The sequence below is a fragment of the Lissotriton helveticus genome, chromosome 8 (genome assembly GCF_964261635.1).
Source record: "Lissotriton helveticus chromosome 8, aLisHel1.1, whole genome shotgun sequence".
Taxonomy (NCBI): Eukaryota; Metazoa; Chordata; class Amphibia; order Caudata; family Salamandridae; genus Lissotriton; species Lissotriton helveticus.
In genome coordinates this window covers 1169366932-1169386759 of record NC_136069.1, presented here as the reverse complement: position 1 = coordinate 1169386759, position 19828 = coordinate 1169366932, and the positions used below count along the sequence as shown (strand labels likewise).

The following is a 19828-nucleotide window of genomic DNA, read 5'->3' as shown; positions in this document are numbered from 1 at the left end:
GGAATAGTTTCCAACACCTTCCCTACTATCCACGGTGACTGGAGTTGGAATAGTAAATTATACTATTCACTATCCGTTGTAAAGGCATGCGTTGTAATAGCATATGTTGTAACGTCATACATTCCACACTAAGAGAGTGAGGGCCTTGCTTTTCCCAATACCACACATCCATGTAGCTTATAAGTAGATGTATAATGATCTGGCCACATTTCTCTATTTAGTGTGAGTACTGGAATTAGCTCTAACTTTTCTATATTCTACTCCACTTTCTCTTTCTTTTTTAAATCTTCGTTTTATTGTACTCTGATGCTGCTTGTTCAGAATGACTTATTTTGAAGTCTGGGTTTTATTGGTGCAGTGTCGAAAAGACATTGCTAATAATAAGCATAGAGTGGGCTTTGGATCCACCCCTTTCAACCACTGCCTATCTTCGATCAGCCTCTTTCAGCCATTACCTTAAGATAATGTCAATACCGGGTTGGCTCAGCTCAGTAGAGTATTCATCCCTCAGGTAAGGCTATTGGCTGAATGGCAGCATCCTTCCAATACCACTTGAGTACTTGAATTGTACTGCATGAGGGACTAGTTGACATATATGGCCCTCTCTGCCCGCTCCTGTTCTCTCTCTTTGGCGTAGTGTAAAATTATGGGTGCCCCTTGCAGAATGTGATGAGCGCCCCCTGAGTATACCTTATCTCACAGATATTAATTTACCTTGGATCGCATGGGCCCCCTTTGAAAGGTTGGGGGTCACCTGGAGGTTTGGGAGGGGGGGGGGCTGCACCACAGGAGCATCAGGGACCTCCGTTATATTCCTTTCTCTTTTGTGATTCTCAAGACACATGACGACACAAGGCAAGGGTGTAATAATTGCTGATTTTAGAAGTATGCAAATCATTCAAGCTCTAAAAAGTTGACAGGGTAATTATTTTAGCTGATTCAACATGTCAGACATATTCACACTTAGGTTACGTAGGCAGCCTTAGTCGTTCAACACAAGACATCCACTGTTATATTCCCCAATCCATTCAGCTGGTGTTGGGGGATTTCATGGGTTTCAAAAGCAATATAACCTTCTTTGAAGGTCATGACACATTCCCTGCATGAGGCAGACAATTTATGATTTGAAAGTTGCTTCACTTCTGTCCTGATACCCACTTTTCTCCCACTGTCATGGGAGAAGATCTTCCTTAAGGCAGAGTGTTGTTCAACCATAAAGGCTCGGTCCTATGAGCGAAGTGGTGGGGTAACCTTGGTGGGACTTGCCGGAAGTTGTCGAGCAACTACTTGACATAAGAATGGATACAGATAATGGAGTGTACTAGTTCCAAAAGCAATGATACGATGACAACATGTGTAGTGCAGTAATACATGTCTTTCCTAGTCACAGCAAAATAGCATGCCGATCAAATCAAAATGAGTATGGCTCTCAAGCAAGAATTGAAGAGCAATTGCAACACACACACCGCTAGTTAATGCATGTTAAATGGAGCGTTTTATGAAAATCTAAAATGTGTACAAATTACTTTTGATATCAATAAACAGTTTTCTACAATATCTATGTATTCCTGGCATTTCTATTATTACAATCAATGTTCGTTGTCCTTCGTTAGCCCCATTTACTCACTTTATCTGTTCATGTCTTTACCTTGGTTGATTCTATGATTTTTAATTGCGAAGCCAACTGCAAAACAAGCATCAGCCACTAATTTTGTTTTTCCTCATGGCTTTATAGAATTTTATGTTAAGACTTGGGAGATCGTAAATGATTTGTAGGTCAAACAGCGCTTCGAATCTGTCCACAAAGGTGTTTTCCCTATCCAACCTAAATCTCATGGCCCAGAGTATGACAGTGTGGTCCTGGCACAGGTGATCAAAAGTGATCAGGAGCTCATCCAAGTAGGGGTGCGAGTATACCACATCCGCCGCAATGATGTAGTCAAAGTGAAAGGAGGACCTTGGAAAATGTTTCTCTAAATCCACGCCCCAGGTAAGTTCTTTAACTTGTGGTTGATGCTTGCATTTTTGTTTTGTGTTCCGAGTCACGTTGTGCTGCAAGTTTCCAAGTAGGTCTGTTAGGTCTGTGGCAATCACACGAGCGCCTGGAATAGAAGAGAACTATAAGACACATACATATAGAACTTCATAAGCTAGAACAAAAGCCCCAGAGTTTAATTTGAGCAGGTGGTTTCCAATGCTCGGCACTGGCCCTTAATGCTCAACACCGGCACTGATGGCAGTCTGACCTATTTTTAATTTGAACAGACTGAGGGTAGGGGCGGTCGAGATCCGCACCTGACAAAGGTATTCTTAAGTAAAGAGCACGAGTGCAGAGAACCAGGGAGCAGTTCCCTCTATACTCCGCATTAAGGAAAAAATCCTAAAAACTCAACAATTTACAATGGTTCAGCCCTACACAATATAATTGTATGATAATATTCTAAGCAGTGATCACATGAAGAAAAATCCAAAATCGACTTGTTCTTCTTTTTTTGTACAAAGGCTGGTCTTTATTGAGTTCTCATTAAAATCTCAAAGGATCATAGCCAATGCTTTTCGTCTCCAACAGAGACTTCTTCAGGGCTCATTCATATATAAATGATGTTTTCATTAATTGTAACACAATTGCATAGATCTCAATTTCCGGAAGAAAGATTTTTTCATATCATTCATGTCCATTTCAGCGGCATGTTTCAACAATGATGTCACAGCAACGGCAAGCTCACTGCTTTGAATATTATCATACAATGATATTGTGTAGTGCTGAACCATTGTGAATTGTACAGTCTAACACATGGTGGCACTGTTCTGTTTAATTTTGAGATGAGCACAAAACAGTGTTTAATAATTCAATATACATTAGGAGAAATAATACCAGCCCCCGACTGCATTCTTATAGCTTTGGGTAGCCTGAAATTGCCTGAGCTGTCGTACTTGTAGGGATGTGATAATTAGAAGTTGTGTTGGTACTGTCATTGGTTAACGCTGGCAGGGACAATGGGAGGTGCAATTTGCAGTGGGCTCTTGAAACGGGACCGGACACTTCTGTTTTTACAAATTAAGTTCAGAAAACCTCCATCTGGCAAAACAGTTCAACTAGCCTTGGCCTAATTCGTCTTTTAGGTGTTAAGCGTTAATATCAACATTATAACTCATAATACAAACAACATGAAAGAAATGGCATGCATAATGTGTAACGGGAGAGAGTGGGCATTTGCATAATTTTTATAGGTGAAAGTCTAAACGACAAATCGGTTAAACTACTGGAGGATAAAGAAGAAACAGCTGAACCTGCCTACAAGGATTCCAAATTAGGTTATTGTTTAGGTATCTGAAGGAATAGTTTATATTTTAAGTATACAGTATATATCAATTGCTAAAATGTAAACAACATAAGTTTCACCCTTTAAAACTAGCACAATTAATTAAAAAGTGGAGAAAAAAATAACGTAACATGAAAGAAAAACTGAGAGTAAAGAATTGACCCTGCTTCATTTCTGCACGGGAGAAGCAGTTCTTCACATCTACCTGGATCCCGGGGGATCTGAAAGGAGCATTGCTGCACCCTGGTGGAAAAGATATGTCAAGTAATTCATACACAACGCCCAATTTGCTAAGGAAGGGGCCTGTCAATTTTGACATGGACTAATCCTGTCAGTGTATTTTGCATTACACAACCTGTGCTAGCGGCTGAACACTGTCCCTGGTAAGAACAACAGTTATCATTCTGTTGGAAATGGCCCTTTCTGCATTGTCAACCCCAAACATTCTGCCTTCCAACTCCCCTTTTTGCTGAATTCATTTTTGTTGGCTCTAGGATTCTGGGCACTTTTTCAATGCTAACCAGGCTAAAATGCATATGCTCTGTACTCTGAAAATGGTAACATTGGCTTATCCACAACAGGTACATTTAATTTACTTGTAGGTACCTGGTAAAGTGTACTATATGTACCCAGGGCCTGCAAATTAAATGCTACTAGTGGACCTGCCGCACTGATTGTGCCACCCACTTCAGTAGCCCTAAAACATGGCTCAGTCCTGCCACTGCAGAGCCTGTGCGTGCAGTTTTAAACTGCCATTTCGATCTGGCAGGTTAACCTAGCTGCCAGGCCCAAACCTTCCCTTTTATTACACATAAGTCACCCCTAAGGGAGGCTCTAGGCAACCTATGGACAGGGTGCAGTGTATTTAAAAGGTAGGACATGTACTTTTGAGTTTTATATGTCCTGGTAGTGAAAAACTGCTACTTTTGTTTTATTCAGTACTGCAAGGCCTATCTCTCCCATAGGTTAACATTGGGATTGCCTTAAAACATCTTTTAAGTGTAGTTTTTTTTGGGGAAAAGATAGAGATTTGGAGTTTGCTTTCTCCAGACTCACAATTTAAAATCCCAACTTATGGCGAAGTCAGATTTCAAAATGTAAGTCTGAAAAGGACACTTCTAGAAATTTGGTATTTTCTTACATAAACCTTTCTGTTCCTCTGCCTGTCTGAGTACACGTCAGGATTGGGTGACAGCTGGGCTTTGTGCATTCCCTGTAGACAGTCACACAAAGGAAGCTGGAGTGTGACATTTGCATCCTGATGACCCATCACCAGGCTCTTGCTGAGGTATATTGGGAGGCAGGAGCTGACACTTGCACCTGAATGGGCTGTACCTGACCCCACACAAAGAGCTGCATACCCCACTGTAGTGAGTCTGGAGCCAAGGCAGGAAGCTTGTGATTTTCAAAGGCCTCTTGAAAGTCCCCCCCCCACTTCAAAGACACATTTGGATATAAGCACTCGGCCCCAGACATCACCAAATCAGAACTCTACTGGAACCACTGACATTTTGCCTGGAAAAAAACTGCTGCGCTGTAGGAGGGACTGACACTTCGCTAACTGCATTGAGGTGTTGGCCTGCAGTCTGATGATTGCTGTGCTGTAGGAGGGACTGACACTGTGTTACCTGCTATGTTGTGTTGGCCTGCTGCCTGCTGCTTCTTGCCTGGGAGTGAGCGGGACTGGACTTGCTCTCTGCATCCTTGAACCAAAGTTCCTTCAAGGGCTTGTTTGCTTACCTCCTACTTTCTGGGGACACAAGAGACATCTTGCAACTCTGCTGGTGCTTCTGGACTCTGCGATCTGTGAGTCCTCCCCTGCTTGAGGGGCCCCCTCCAGTCCTGGGGCTCAGAAGTGGATTCTTCAGCTGTTTTCTTCACAAATTGACACAGGGCCCTGTTTGTGCCCATAGGAACTGACACAGGACATCTAGCGCCAACGCAGTGCCGATTCAACAATGATGTGGGTCCAGATTGTGAGGTGTGACGACGACACAGCGATGATCCTTCAACACGTCTGCAAGGCTCGAGTCTGACTCATCAACGCAACTGCGTGGAAAAGCCGATGCATCATGCTCTCGACGGAGGTGCTTTGCTCTGTATAAGATTCTTTTTCAGCGGACCCTACGTGGATTCTGTAACCCGCCGGTCCTCCATCGCAGTCGTCCTGAACTTTGGATTTGCACCTGTCCCACGTGACCTCAGGTAACCTTTTGACTGTTAATGACTTCTAAGCACTATTTTTGCATTTAATCTAAAAAAAAACCTCATATCTCAAGTTTAACTTATTGGATTCTTGTCATTTTGGTCTTATTTTACTCAGATAAATATTCTATATTTTTCTAAACTGGTGTTGAGACGTGTTGTGTTGTTTTCACTATGTTACTATGTTAATGTAATTAAAGTGTTGCCCAAATACTTTACATATTGCCTCTTAAGAGTTAAGCATGACTGCTCTGTGCCAAGCTACCAGAGAGTGAGCACAGGTTAATTTAAGTTGGGTCTCTGACTTACTCTGACTAGGATTGTGGTCCCCACTTGGACAGGGTGCAACCTCTGTCAACTAGAGACCTAATTTCTAACACTTTCTAAAACTGTCATCTCTATGAATTGCTTGATGGTGGAGCAGAAATGTCAAATTGATATGCATGCTCCCCTGAGTAAAGAAGTACAGTCAGAATGCACCAAAGTCAAAAGTGAGTGGAGGTATCTAAAGCATACTCTTGGAAGAGTGAACTTGCCTGTTGATCTAAGTGTGTGCTGTAGCAAACCAATCCCTATAATTTTTTGAAGGTCCAGAGGCCTCTGGTGAGAGGGATGGCAGTCGCTGATCGTAAAAGGAAAGATAGATGAAAAGATGGAAAGAAAGTATGAAGGAAGGGAAGAAGAAAAGATGGATGGCAAGAATGAAGGTAAGAAGGGCAGATGGAAGAAAAGAAGGGACCAATGATAGAAGGAAGGAGAGTAGAAAAAAGAGATGGAAAATGAGTCTGGAGAAGGAAAAGGAAGTAACAAGAAAATAGAAAAAAGACAAATAATTTTAGGAGGAAGAAAATAGGGATGTAAAGACTGAAAGATGGATAGAGTGAAGGAAAGAGGTGTAACAAAATAAAGAAGTGACAGAAGACAGAGGATGATAAGAAACAGTTGAAAGATAGAAGCAAAATACGGAGTTGGAAATAAGAAAGAAAATAGGGTATACATAAAGTGAGATGGAAGTAAGCAATAGGGTGAGGGAAAGAGAAAGACTGATACATAATAAAACCAAAATATGAAAAGGAAGACAGACGAGAAAAGAAGAATCGAAGAAAAACAAAGAAAATCACAGAGAGAGTAAAAGAGAAAAGAGAGTGAATGTATTAAAGGAATTAATAAAAAGGGGAAGAAAGAAAACAAAAAGAAAGGAGGAGCAAGGTGCGAAGAGGAATATGAAACAAACGTTGAGGTGAAAACACCAGTGGAACAGAAAAAGACAACAAGCGAGAGGCAAAAGAAAAGAAAATAGTGTGATGAAAGGGAGAGAAAATGTTCGAAAAAGGAAGAACGGAAGAAAAAACCAACATATTACAAGGGGGAAAATGTATCATGTATTGTCACAAAAGGCCAGATTCATAGAAAAAGGCCTTTTGCGACAGGTAAGATGCATTTGGCATGTACAAATTCCAATTTGCGAATGATTTGGAAACATGTTAATGAAGGTTATTACGAATTGCAAATACATAGCATTTCAGTATTAAGAAGTGGCTTGTATATGGCATCCCTTCCTAATACCGAATCGCAGTGGTATATAGAAATATTTTGCGACCAAAATGCGGTTGCAAAATATTCGCATTTTACCACCTACTTCAAGTAGGTGGTAAAGCATTCACAAATGTTTTAGGGCCCTCAAGGGACCCCTTCCTATTTGTGAATATTTGCAAAAATGTTTTTTAGAGCAGGCAGTGATCCTACGGCCACTGCCTGCTCTTGAAAAATGAAAAGGAAACTTTAAATTATTCTTTTTTAAAGCAACCCGGTTTCCTTTAAGGAAAAGGATTGCTTTATTTAAAAGCAATCACAGTCATGGTGGTCCACCAATCTCAGCACGCCGCCATCCTTATGATTTTAGTGATTCCTTATTAACATTAATGAGGTAGGTTGATTTGCAACCCATTAGGAAACGCAAAATGAAACTCATGGAGTTTCATACATTCAAATAGCAATTACCTAATTGCAATTTGCAGAGAATCGTAATTAGGTAACCCGTATTTGAAATATTGATACATGTGGCCCTAAATAAAGTAAAGAAAAAAGGAAGACTGGGCAATAGTAAAAATAAAGCATAAGAATGAATGAAATGGAGTAAAACAAGAGAGAAAGAGGCAGAATGAAGGAAAGAGAGAAAGAATGATATAGGAAGGAGAAATAATCTAAAAAAATCTTGGAGCAGAAATATAAATTAAGGCATACACAAAATAAATGAAAATGGGAAGTAGAGGCAGAATATGAGTGGGGGAGAGATATGGTGAAATAGGCAGTGAAGGCTAGGAAAGAAAATTGGAAGAACATGGTAGGGAGAAAGATTGATATAGAAGAATGAGGAGTGGAAAACAAACATTATTTTGGGGCCACAGAGAGAAGGGGTGAGTGAAATAGAAATAAAGATTCAGGTATAAAGAGCTGGGAAAATTAAGGTAAGAACTGGCATAAACTGAACACGTGTTGACTAATGTGAGCATTCAAGGCTCTCCGAAAGCCTAATAAAACGTAACCATTCTTCACATATTTTAGGCACTCCAAGCTTTCTGGTGATCTGGGTATGATGTGGTTCTCATTAGCAGATTGTGGGAATTCTGGGCATATTGTTGACCTTACCTGTCATAATGATGAATTGTCATACAGTGAGTATAATTTACATGCCACCATTATCTTTGAAGGCATACTGGCGGTCTTCACTGCATCACAGCTATTGTGTCTGAGTCTATGAGACCAGTCTAATCTTAAAGATAGCCCTCATGTCTTCTGACAGAGAATATGCTATCTGTGTAATATTGATTTTCCCAATTAGGCATAATATATGCTTGAACAGCACCTTAAAAGAGGCAGGAGATGGAAGGTGGAAGTGATGGAAGATAATATATGCAGGTTTAAAGACAACAGAAAATCATGACAACTTGCATACCTGGACTATATGAATTGCCTTTCAAATTTATAAAGAACAACTGATGGACAGAATGCGGCACAATGTCAAACATTCACCGTAGTACAGAGATCTGGACCTAAATCCATCGTTTGTTTTGTTCCCCATGCCACTCCAGTTCAGACCAAGCCATATGCAAATCAGTCTTGTACCCTGTACCCCATGGAACAGTCCAGCCCGAACTACCAGGTCAGGTCCTCCCTGGACAGGAAGTAAGCATCCTGGGACCAGTTTCGGGGCATCACCCCTCATCTTCCAGGCTAGCTTGACTCCAGTAGCATTGAGAGCATGGGACCCACGTCTGAGCATACCCATCCCACTTGGAGTGACAAATGCAAAAACAAGAATTGATGGACAGGATGCTGCACAATTTCAAACATTCACCCCAGTACAGATATCTGGTCCTAAATCTATTGTTTGTTTGATCCCCATGCCATTCAAGTTCAGACCAAGCCAAATGCAAATCAGTCTTGACCCAGTTCTCCATGGGAACAGTCCATGACTAACTGCCAGGCCAGGTCCTCCCTGGACAGGAAACAGGCATCCTGGGACCAGTTTCGGGGCATCACCCCTCATCTTCCAGGCTAGCTTGACTCCAGTAGCATGGAGAGCATGGGACCCACGTCTGAGCATACCCATCCCACTTGGAGTGACAAATGCAAAAACAAGAATTGATGGACAGAATGCTGCACAATGCCAAACATTCACCCCAGTACAGAGATCTGGGCCTCATTCCATTGATTCTTTGCTCCGTATGCCAAACTGGGGTGGTGTTGTGAGCAAGAGAACAATGGATTAAACCCAGATCTTTGTGACTGGGGGTACATGTTTGCATTGTTCCACATTCCGTCCATCATTTGTTCCTTTTTCAAATGTATGGCTTTTTTTAAGGGATTTCAGATTGAAAAATGCTTCACTTTGCAAGCATTCCTTACCGCTTTTTCGTTCTTGGAAGAGAGGATCGGACTTGTGCGGTACACTATGAACGTTTGGAAGAATTTCATGAATACCTCTTTAGAACTGGATAAAAAGCTTATTTGTTGTCAATATTTTTGAAAATTGACAATGTGGCACCATATTTTGATTTTTTTTAGGATCGCTTCTCAGTAGCCATCGGGAAGTTCTTCTCAGTAGTCGGTGCTTGGTTTATGTGATTTTTCATGAGTGCACTTAAAGAACTGCCTGGAAGGGATGTAACTTTTTGGCAAAATTAATTCAAAATTGTTATATAAAATTCAGTATTTAGCCCCATTTCTTCACTTTTTCCACAGAGTGAGATTAATCCCAATGTGATGGGTGATGGTTCTAATTTTGCTTGCTCTAATCCATTCGGGATATGGTTCCAAGTGGTAGTTTTTTTTTTTGACATCTTGATTTGCCTAATAGATATGGGTGTGACTTGTGGTGCAAATGGTCTACTAAAGAATAGAACGTTTCTGAAGGAAGCTTCCTGAGAAAAACAGGGGCAGGGAACAGCACTCCACTATTTCTGGCAGTGAAGTAAAAAAACATTACTTGTACCAGATGTACATGGTGCTTGTATTCAAGGAAGCAGTGCAAAAACGCTCAACTTGTTTTGGCCAAGTTAGTAGGTATCAAACATTACAATAAGTTTGTGACCTGGATCTGCAAATCAATTACTTGATTAAAATATAAACAATTGTAGCATTAATAACAATTAAAACAAAGGTAATATGTGATATGCCAGGTTAAATTTTTTTGTTCCATCCTTTGGAGCAATGGAAAACTTGCAAACTCACGTGCTCTGCAAAGTTTCTTTATTTAGGAAGATGAAAGAAATTATGACACATTTGCAAGCTTCTCAAGGGGTGGGAATGGAGACCATGGTGTGAGATAAATAATACTTTACAAGGCACAGTGTGGAGCCTTCTTGCAAGAAAAGGAGATCATTCCATCAAGCACTTTCATAGGTATAATGAAAGTTAAAGGAAATTGCTTAATATTCTCTATAATGGTCACCTCACTACAAACTCACTCTGTAATGGTTCCCTCACTGCAGAGAATAGTTTTTATCCTAATGGCAATATTCAAGCAGTTTTTTTATCTGCTGCAGGAAATTGGCAAAAGCCAGCCAAAACAGAAAAACCTGGTCACAAGCCTACATTTCTGATCATAAATGTCTCCATTCATACATGTTATCAGTCAAAAAGATACTTAGGAGTCCTAAATGGATTTTCTGCTACATACATATATTCTATGACTATGTGCAACTATTGTGTGGTAAAATCCACACAAGGGGTTGGGAGTGGGAGAAGTTGGTCATAGTGAGTCCTGCGATTTTGTAAATGCCCACAAATTTGCGTGCCAACAAGGCATTCTCTAATTTCTCTCCTACCCTTTCCCAGAATGGAAATTATGAGATATTTAATCCATATAAGGTCTGGAGTAACTTCCCTTCAAGGTTGGAAAGAGGAATGGAACATTTGCAAGCTTCATGAGGGTGTAAGAAAAACGGTTTATCGACATGAAAAATGTTCTCCCTTGTGGCAAAAACAAGAAAAATAAACAAATGTGCATTTGCCCAAAAGTGTAACTTTCGCCAATGCAGAGTTATAAAATGCGTACAACTCCACATTATGGAAATAGCAGATGTCAAATGACAGTTCTTCATGAAAACCTGTCTGAACCCTGCATCAGGACCTGACATAGCCACAGCCACCAACACCCCGACTACAAGATCATAAGGACAAACAGACTTCATAAGACTGGAGGCGGAATCACCATCATCTACAAGAACACCATTAGCTGCACCACCTCCACGGACACGCCACCTCCAACATGGAGCACCTCTCAGTTGGCTGTCACAGACAACTTCACCCTAAGTGGCTCTCTCATCTAGAGACCACCAGGACCACACACCATCTTCACTGACACTATCATAGGCTTCAAAGCATCACTCACCATAGACACTAGAATGTAATTGCTAGTACAATTGCATCCTGCTCAAAGACCTGAACTTCCACCTGGAAGACCTTGCCAACCTCAAATCAAAAAGACTTATTGAGTGCTTTGGCAGCGTTGGTCTCACCATGACTAAAGGTACCTACCCATGTTGCCAGATATCTCTCGAACCCTATTTTCACCTACTTCTACATAACCTGAGTAAATTAGCCCACATCAGTCTCCTAGACAGACCAACTTCTTGTCAAGTTCAGCCCAGAACTTGATCAAGTTCAATGCCTTCATGCCTGAAATCCCCAACTGGATGAAAGCTGAACACCGTCAAGACTGAAACTGTGATCCACGGGAAGAACACTTCTTCATGAGACCCTACCTGCTGCCCAGAAGAGCTAGGACCGACACTCGCTGCCATCACCCACACCAAAAACCTCAGGATTGTCATCAACAGCAAACTCATATAGCCTCCCAAAGTCAATGTCATCACTGCCTCATGCTTCCATACCCTGAAGATGCTGCAGAATATTTTCAAATGGTTCCCAATCACTCGGAAAACCATCACACACACCCTTGATCACAATCAAGCTTGGTTACAGGAACACCCTCTTTGCCGGGATCAGTAAAAAACTCACCAGTAGGCTGCAGACAATTCAGAACTTGGTGGTCAGAATCACTCTCAATATCTCATGCTGCCGTCACATCACATCACACCAGAAGGAGCTCCACTGGCTCAGCATACACAAATGACCACAATATAAACTCCTGACCCATATTTTCAAGGTACTACATCAAACTGGTCCAGCATACCCCAATAATCACATCTGCTTTCACAAACCTTCCAGACAACTCTACTCGTCCGGACTCCTACATGCACATATCCCACTCATATGAAAAACTAGATCCGGTGGTCGAGCCTTCTAAAGCATTGAACGCCCTGTTGTTAGACACATGAGCTTCCACATCACTTCCTGAATTCTGCAAGAAGCTGGAGACCTGGCTACTTCAGTAGTCCCACTAGGCCCTGATTTGGGCATGACTTACACCTGCTCATCACCAGGATACCCTCCTGGGTGATAGTTGCCTCTAAAAAACTATATAACATAACACATCCCCAGTAGTATCCTAGAAATGATGTGATTGGTGTGTCTTTCCTAGCGTACTACTAGGGTTGTTTGAAAAATCCCAAAACTGTGGGCCTGGTTCACCAAGGTAAAAAGCTAAACCAAAGGGGATGATGGACGAAGTGTTGAACAATGCAAGCACTCACCCCCAGTCAACTGATTTGGGTTTAATCCATCATCATTCTTTAGCTCACTCCGCCACCCCAGTTCAGACATGGCCATATGCAAATCAGTCACAAACAAGCATCCTGGGACCGGTTTCTGGCTAATCAGCCATCATCAGCCAGGCTAGCTTGAATCCAGTAGTCCCTTGCTCACTTTGCCACTGGATTCAAGATAGCCTGGCTGATGAGGGTTATGAACCCGAAACCGGTCCCAGGATGCTTGTTTCTGGTCTAGGGAAGACATGGCTTGGCAGTTCGGACTGGACTATTCCCATGAGGCACAGCGCCAGACTGATTTGCATATGGGCATGTCTGAATTGGGTTGGTGGAGTGAGCTAAAGAATGATGATGGATTAAACCCAGATCAGTTGACTGGGGGTGAGTGTTTGATTTGCTCAAATGCTCTGTCCATCATTCCCTTTGGTATCGCTTTGTTCGCCCTAAGTTGGCAGGGTATGCCCAGATGTGGGTCCCTTGCTCACTTTGCCACTGGATTCAAGATAGCCTGGCTGATGAGGGTTATGGACCTGAAACCAGTCCCGGGATGCTTGTTTCCGGACCAGGGAAGACATGGCTTGGCAGTGCAGGCTGGACTGTTCCCATGAGGCACAGGGTCAGACTAATTTGCATATGGCCATGTCTGAACTGGGGTGGTGGAGTGAGCTAAAGAATGATGATGGATTAAACCCAGATCAGTTGACTAGGGGTGAATGTTTGATTTGCTCAAACGCTCCGTCCATCATCCCCTTTGGTTTTGCTTTGTTTGCCCTAAGTTGGCAGAGTATGCCCAGAAACGCTCCGTCCATCATCCCCTTTGGTTTTGCTTTGTTTGCCCTAAGTTGGCAGAGTATGCCCAGACGTGGGTCCCTTGCTCACTTTGCCACTGGATTCAAGATAGCCTGGCTGATGAGGGTTATGAACCCGAAATCAGTCCCAGGATGCTTGTTTCCGGTCCAGGGAAGACATGGCTTGGCAGTTCGGCCTGGACTGTTCCCATGAGGCACAGGGTCAGACTGATTTGCATATGGCCATGTCGGAACTGGTGTGATGGAGTGAGCTAAAGAATGATGGTGGATTAAACCCAGATCAGTTGATTGGGGGTGAGTGTTTGATTTGCTCAAACGCTCCGTCCATCATCCCCTTTGGTATCGCTTGGTTCACCAAGGTAAACATGCACTTTTGTGTACGTTTAGGATTGCTTGCTGTAGTGTCTTTGCAACTGCGGAGTATCTGTACATAAAAAGATAGGAAAATCCTATCTTTTTACATGCAGAGACTCCGCAGTGGTAAACATAACACTCGTAAAATCCCTTTGGCAGTAGCAAACAATTGTAAACATACACAAAATTATACGTTTAGCTTTGTGGATCAGGCACTTTATGTTTACACCCTTCAGTCGGAGTACAAGTAGTTGTGTAAATGTGCAACCTTTTATGTGGATAGAACTCTCTGTGTGTCTACTGTAGGTGTGTCAGACATTTTAAAAAGTGTACTGTGGCCTTTCAGTCTATTTCACTACTTGAAGCGGTTTATCTATGAGCTGATCATTGTGTTGCTGCATTAAACTTAATTTTAGTTTATGCTACTGAAGGATAATACGTGGTGCAAACATGTTTTTTAGATCTAGAATTAAAATGTAGACTGTATGTGTACCCGGATTGCTTTGATGAATGCTGGTAAACGTATTGTTAGTGTCCAGTCTAGACTATAAAAAAGTAATAAAAAAAAGGGCATAGTCTCACCCTAGACTAAACATAAAAAGGAATACCGTCTTTGATCTTTCATGCTCGTGAAGCTTCTCCAGGCTGCCTTTATTGTTACATTAAATCATACCGAAGCCATTGTTGTTGCTGAGGTGATGAACTGGTGTGCATTCTTTTGGTGTGAGACAGAAGACGACCTTAGTCTCCTCTCACAACTCTCTTTCATCTGACCCTCTCTACAAGCCAACCATGACCTTTTGGAAAAGGTCAGACTTCTTCCTTTCACAGAGGATTAAAGGGCACAGTATTTGCTAATACGGTCACTGACAACACTCGATAATATTATTGGCACCGAAGCTTGACAGATTTTTGTTTTGCAAACTGATCCAAAATAAGGGTACTTTATGATGCAACTGTTGCGGCATCCAGTGTACTGGTGTTCTTGGCCTATGTGTGTTTGGGTCACAAGGTATAGATAGCAGAGGAGATATTTCAAGGGAGTCTGACTCAGCCCTACTATTACCTGCTGCATAATTCAACCAAATTTGCACATATAACAGTCTTGCATTGCTAAAAAATGGTCATCACCTCGGACCAGATTTCCGATGTGCACCCATGTGGAGCGGCCTTTTGTGCCTCAACCACTTCCATATTCAAGAAGGGACTGCAGATGCGTGTGTGGCCACTTCTGTAACACTAATTGTGCATACGTCTATCTCACACCCAGACAGCCTCACAAGAGTTCGCACATTTGCATGGGGTGGGCTGTAAACAGACAAATGAAGGAATTACTAATGCAGATCAGAGCAGTGTGCCTGGAATGCAGGATTTTAAGAAGAGAACTTTGAGTGCTAAGAATACCTCACACTTGTACAATATTCTGAGTACGGGAGTGCAATAAATTATTTGACTAGATATGGGAGTCTAAGTCTGAGTAAGGACAAGCTGAGTTCACTGTCACAGAATGGTGTCTGCCAGGAGCGCAGATTCTGCAGAACGATGTACGAATCCTGACTCTGCGCATGTTACTATAAACTGGTTTCCAGACAAGAACTCCCAAGTACCATAGGCTTGCATTCTCATAGGGAAAAGGGATAGGAAAACATTTATATAGCACTGAAACCCAAGAATATCCCAGGACCTGCAAAATAGCAGGACTCACTAGATCAGGGAAAACGATGGGGTTTTAGCATTTCAGGACTTTTTCCAAGCTTTGTTAGCTCATGGAAAATGTAATTCCTGCATTCTGGATCCACTAATGACCATGTTTGTCCTGCCAGACCTTGGCAATGAAACCCTCTGCAGGCACCCAGATTTGCTAACATATTTTGGCTAACTAGAGGGTACTAGTCAGAAGGGTGGGTCCAGTGTATGTCAAGCCGAAATAGAGGCATTGGGGGTCAACCTGTGAAACTGAAATATGTCCTTGATCAGTACCACTGAAGGAAAAGTCAAGGTTACATGATCAAATCTGAAGAGACCCGAAAAGGCATATGCAGCACAGCCTGGACCTTCTACAAGTCATTTAATAGTTTGACTGAGACTCCTACAAACAAAAAGCGACTGTAATCAATTCATGGACCAATAAGACCTCGAGCTTGTTCATTAGGAAAAGAGCATGCTTGTTCATCACTGAAAACAACATTTTATGTATTAGACTGTGAAAAGGTTGAATGTGACTTGTGATGCTGTAGATGGCATGTTTTCCAAGATTAACTCGGCATTAAAGAAAAATACATCAATGCCAGCATCTTTATCTTAGTAGCGTTGAGTATCTCTAGTCCCTTCAGCTGAAATGAGTTATCATCCCAACTCATGATGCCAATGTTATGACTAGATATGATTATCATCAGTTTGGTTTTATTTCCATTCTATGCACACCCGTTTGCTATCCATCCATGTCGGGATTAGACTAAATTCCCTTTTTGTTGCTCTAAATCTTTTCCCTGAACATTTAGAAATAAAAAATCTGCATGCCATCAGCACAAGCTTTAAATCCTCGAGTTTCTTCAGAATGTCAAGTGAGTTTGCGTATTGATGCTGAACAGTATTGCAGAGAGTGAGGAACACTGCAGATGAGCAGGAACTGGGGGAAGTTAGTCCTGGCATTTGGCTTGTGTAATTAGGTTGGTTACAGAATCCTTGGACAAACTGACTAAGCAATCTGAGACCCCCAGCAGCACGACAGGTGATTGGGTAGTACTTCATCACAAAAGCTATCAAATACAGCAGATCTTTTAAAAGGATTAAAGGGTCCACCGAGCGCTTGCTTACCGCCCATAACAATTGTATTCCTACATTGAACAGAGCACATTTTGTCTCTTTGCTAGGTCAGAATCCTGGCTGTCTAGCTCCCAAAAAGAAATGTATATATACATATATATATATATATATATTACCTACTGGCGGTCGCCAGTAGGTATATATAGTTAGGATTTTTTCCCTATGGGTTTTTTGAAAATTCTATGTCTAATAACTTTGGCGTTTGTGGACGGAATCGGCTGAAATTTTCAGCAAAATGGAACATTTTGTTTCTGAGCAGCCACTGGAAATTTGGGGGGAGTTGGTCCAGGGGGGGCCGAGAAAAAAGGGGGGTCCCAAAACGTGTTTTTAACATTGAGTTTTCCATAGGGCGGTTAGCCTCATTTTTAGCCCGAACGGCTGAATGGATTTGCACGAAACTTGGCAAAATTGTAGGGACTGGTAGCCCGATGTGCCTTTTGTAGGTCTCAATATATGTGCTGCAGTGGATTTTGAGAAAATAACGTTCAAAAAAAGATATATATCTGTAAGCGCGGACCAGGCAGCGCCCCGGTACGCGTACTTGACGCGTAACGGAACTTCGCGTAGCGAAGTTGATTGGCTCTCCGGTGTCTGTCAACATTCTAAACAGTCCGGAGCGGCCGCCATCTTGTCTCTCGGTAGGATCGAGAGACAAGAGGAGGCAAAAGCGAAGGGGCAAATGACCATAAGGGGGCATAGTAGATACTCCCTGACCCCCTAGGTTTGATATGGAGGCTTTAAAGGGGCCCCGCTAAGCAAAAAAATAAAAAAAAAATTTTGTTTTTTTTCGTGGTTAGCGCCCGGTACGCGAACCGGGAAGCGTACTGGGGAGCGTATCACAATAAAAAATGAATGATAGACTTTTCAAATGCTGTATGTTAATTGATTGTTGGTTTTGTTGATTATTTTTTTTTTTTTAAACTTTTTTTATTGTGTTTCATAATTTATTAAACTTTCTAACATTTCATTGTCAGAAATTTCATAATCATGGAATATAGATTGTAGTCTCTGAGGTTGTAAAATGTCCTCATTTGCAAGGAGGTTATCTACTGCTTGCACACATTGCAGTAGTTCTTGGTCCCATGTTTCATCCATAAATTCAATCTCATTTGGATCAATGATTTCTGTGTTGGACTCTGGAAGGACAATTTCAAATGAAATGTTTTGTTCACTTTCCATTTTTCCTGAAATTTGCATAAAAAAAATATATATTAGTAGAGGTAGGGCACTGTTGGGATTAATTTTAGATAGGCAGTTTTTAACAGAGAATTTATCTTTGGGCAGTGTATAGTATCAGAGTGGAAGTAGGAATATAAAAAAGTGTATCTAAATTTATAAGTACTACAGAGGGATAGTATATAACTAACAGAAAAAGTTTGCCATATTAACTTAAAGTGCACAATATACTTCAGTTTTAAAAATAACAACTTACCTTTAAAAAGAAGTTGAAGTTATTAATGAAAATTCTAATAGAAATGTACACCAGGAAGTAGTAGTCAAAATGGCTGTGTTTCCTTCTCTTCCTTTATATATATTCGGGTACATAACCAATCAAATGTCAGGTAAAAAAAGTAGAAAATGAAAGTAACATTTTAATTGGTTGTCAATTCCAACACTTCAGATGTGTTTTGTGAAGTAATTTACCTCACGGTATTTAGAGAGGTCTACAGGCTAAATGGCTAAATGGAATTCCAATCAAATTTGTGAAAATGGTAGGGATTGGTATGTAGTATGAGCTAATCTATATTTGGTGAAATTGTCTCAAGTGGCTTTTGTGTGAACTACTTTCCCACCTTTTTTGATGGTGCGCTTCCCAGGAAGCGACCCGGTACGCGAACCGGTGAGCGCCCTGGTACGCGAACCTTAAGCGTAACGGGAGTCCACCATTTTGTGTTTCGGTCGAATTATGATACAAGATGGAGGGCAAATAATGTTCAGAATAGGTAGAAGGGGGCACGGTAGACTTATCTTGACCCCCTAGGTTTTGTGAGGGTGGCTGATGAGGCCCATATGTGCGAAAAAATAACATTTTTTTTAAAAATTTCGCGAGGTTAGCTCCCGGTACGCGTACCGGGTAGCGCCCCAGGGAGTGTACTTTGTTGAAAATTAGTGAAAAAAGTTAGAGTAAAATAATAATTGTGAGTGATTAGATGTAGGGTAGCTCTGAGAAGAGCTTTTGGGTTTATGGTACATTTAGGTACTTATAAGTAGGTACCAATGCACATTCTTAAATTCAGAGTGAAAATTCTGTTGCCCTCATCTGAGAAGTGAACTCCATCTCCTCTGTAGATATCTTGCATGTAGTAACGCAAGTTATTGTTGTACAGGGAGCCCATTCCATGGTCTCTCATGTAAGCTGAAACAGATTTGTTTACATGCTTCCTCGACTTCTCAATTTGTGGACAAAATTGGTTTGACCACCTCCATTTCTGTCTTTGGCATATATTTGAATATACCAAGGCAGTCTGAGGAAAAAGTGCCATTAATTGCTCAAAGGTGTCCTTTAAAAGCATTTCCAGACCTACACCAGTCAAAGTGCCCAAGTCATTACCTCCACAGTGCACAATTAACAGGTCAGGTTTTGGCAAATGCATAAAGGTTTTCACCAATGGTATCAATTGGTGACATTTTAATCCTCTGTGGCCAAACCACTTAATTTCCACATCTTGTAAATTGAGGTTAGGTAAATTCCTGCTTTCAACGTACCTTTGAGCCCAGTGAATATAACTATGACCAACAATCCAGACAGAAAACATGGTGAGAGAAGGTTCTCCTGCAGTCAGATGAAGTGTGGCAATGAAATGGTAGTTGAAAAAATGTGAGTTTGAAATGAAAAAAACTGTGGAGTTTCTGTGTTCATGAAGTAGTAACAGTGATTGGTGGATTTTGATTGATGAAAACAGAAAGTTAGGGTGTACAGATGTGTTGTTTGAAAGATGTATTTTGAGTGGTCAATAAAAAATCATTAAATGAAAGAAAGCACTGGATATGCTGGTGCACTGAGAGTTCAGAGTTCAATTGCAACATTGTTGTGTGAATTTGCAAACACCAGAGTTTCTCCAAGAGCTGGTTGCTATGGAAAATAGGCAGAAAGGGCAGAGGGGGAAGGGTTTTCATTTGAAAAAAAGTGAGGGAA

The 19828-nt window shown here is 41.4% G+C and overlaps 1 protein-coding gene across 1 annotated transcript in view; it reads right to left on the bottom strand.

Moving 5' to 3' along the window:
- Positions 1-1476: 1476 nt before the first annotated feature.
- The window catches only part of LOC144771908 (protein-lysine methyltransferase METTL21E-like), a 289117-nt gene continuing 270765 nt past the window's right edge, over positions 1477-19828 (bottom strand). The window contains exon 5 of the mRNA XM_078656145.1: positions 1477-2102. Within this exon, the coding sequence (XP_078512271.1) occupies positions 1699-2102 (404 nt within the window). The 3' untranslated portion in view covers positions 1477-1698. The remainder of the gene's footprint in view (positions 2103-19828) is intronic.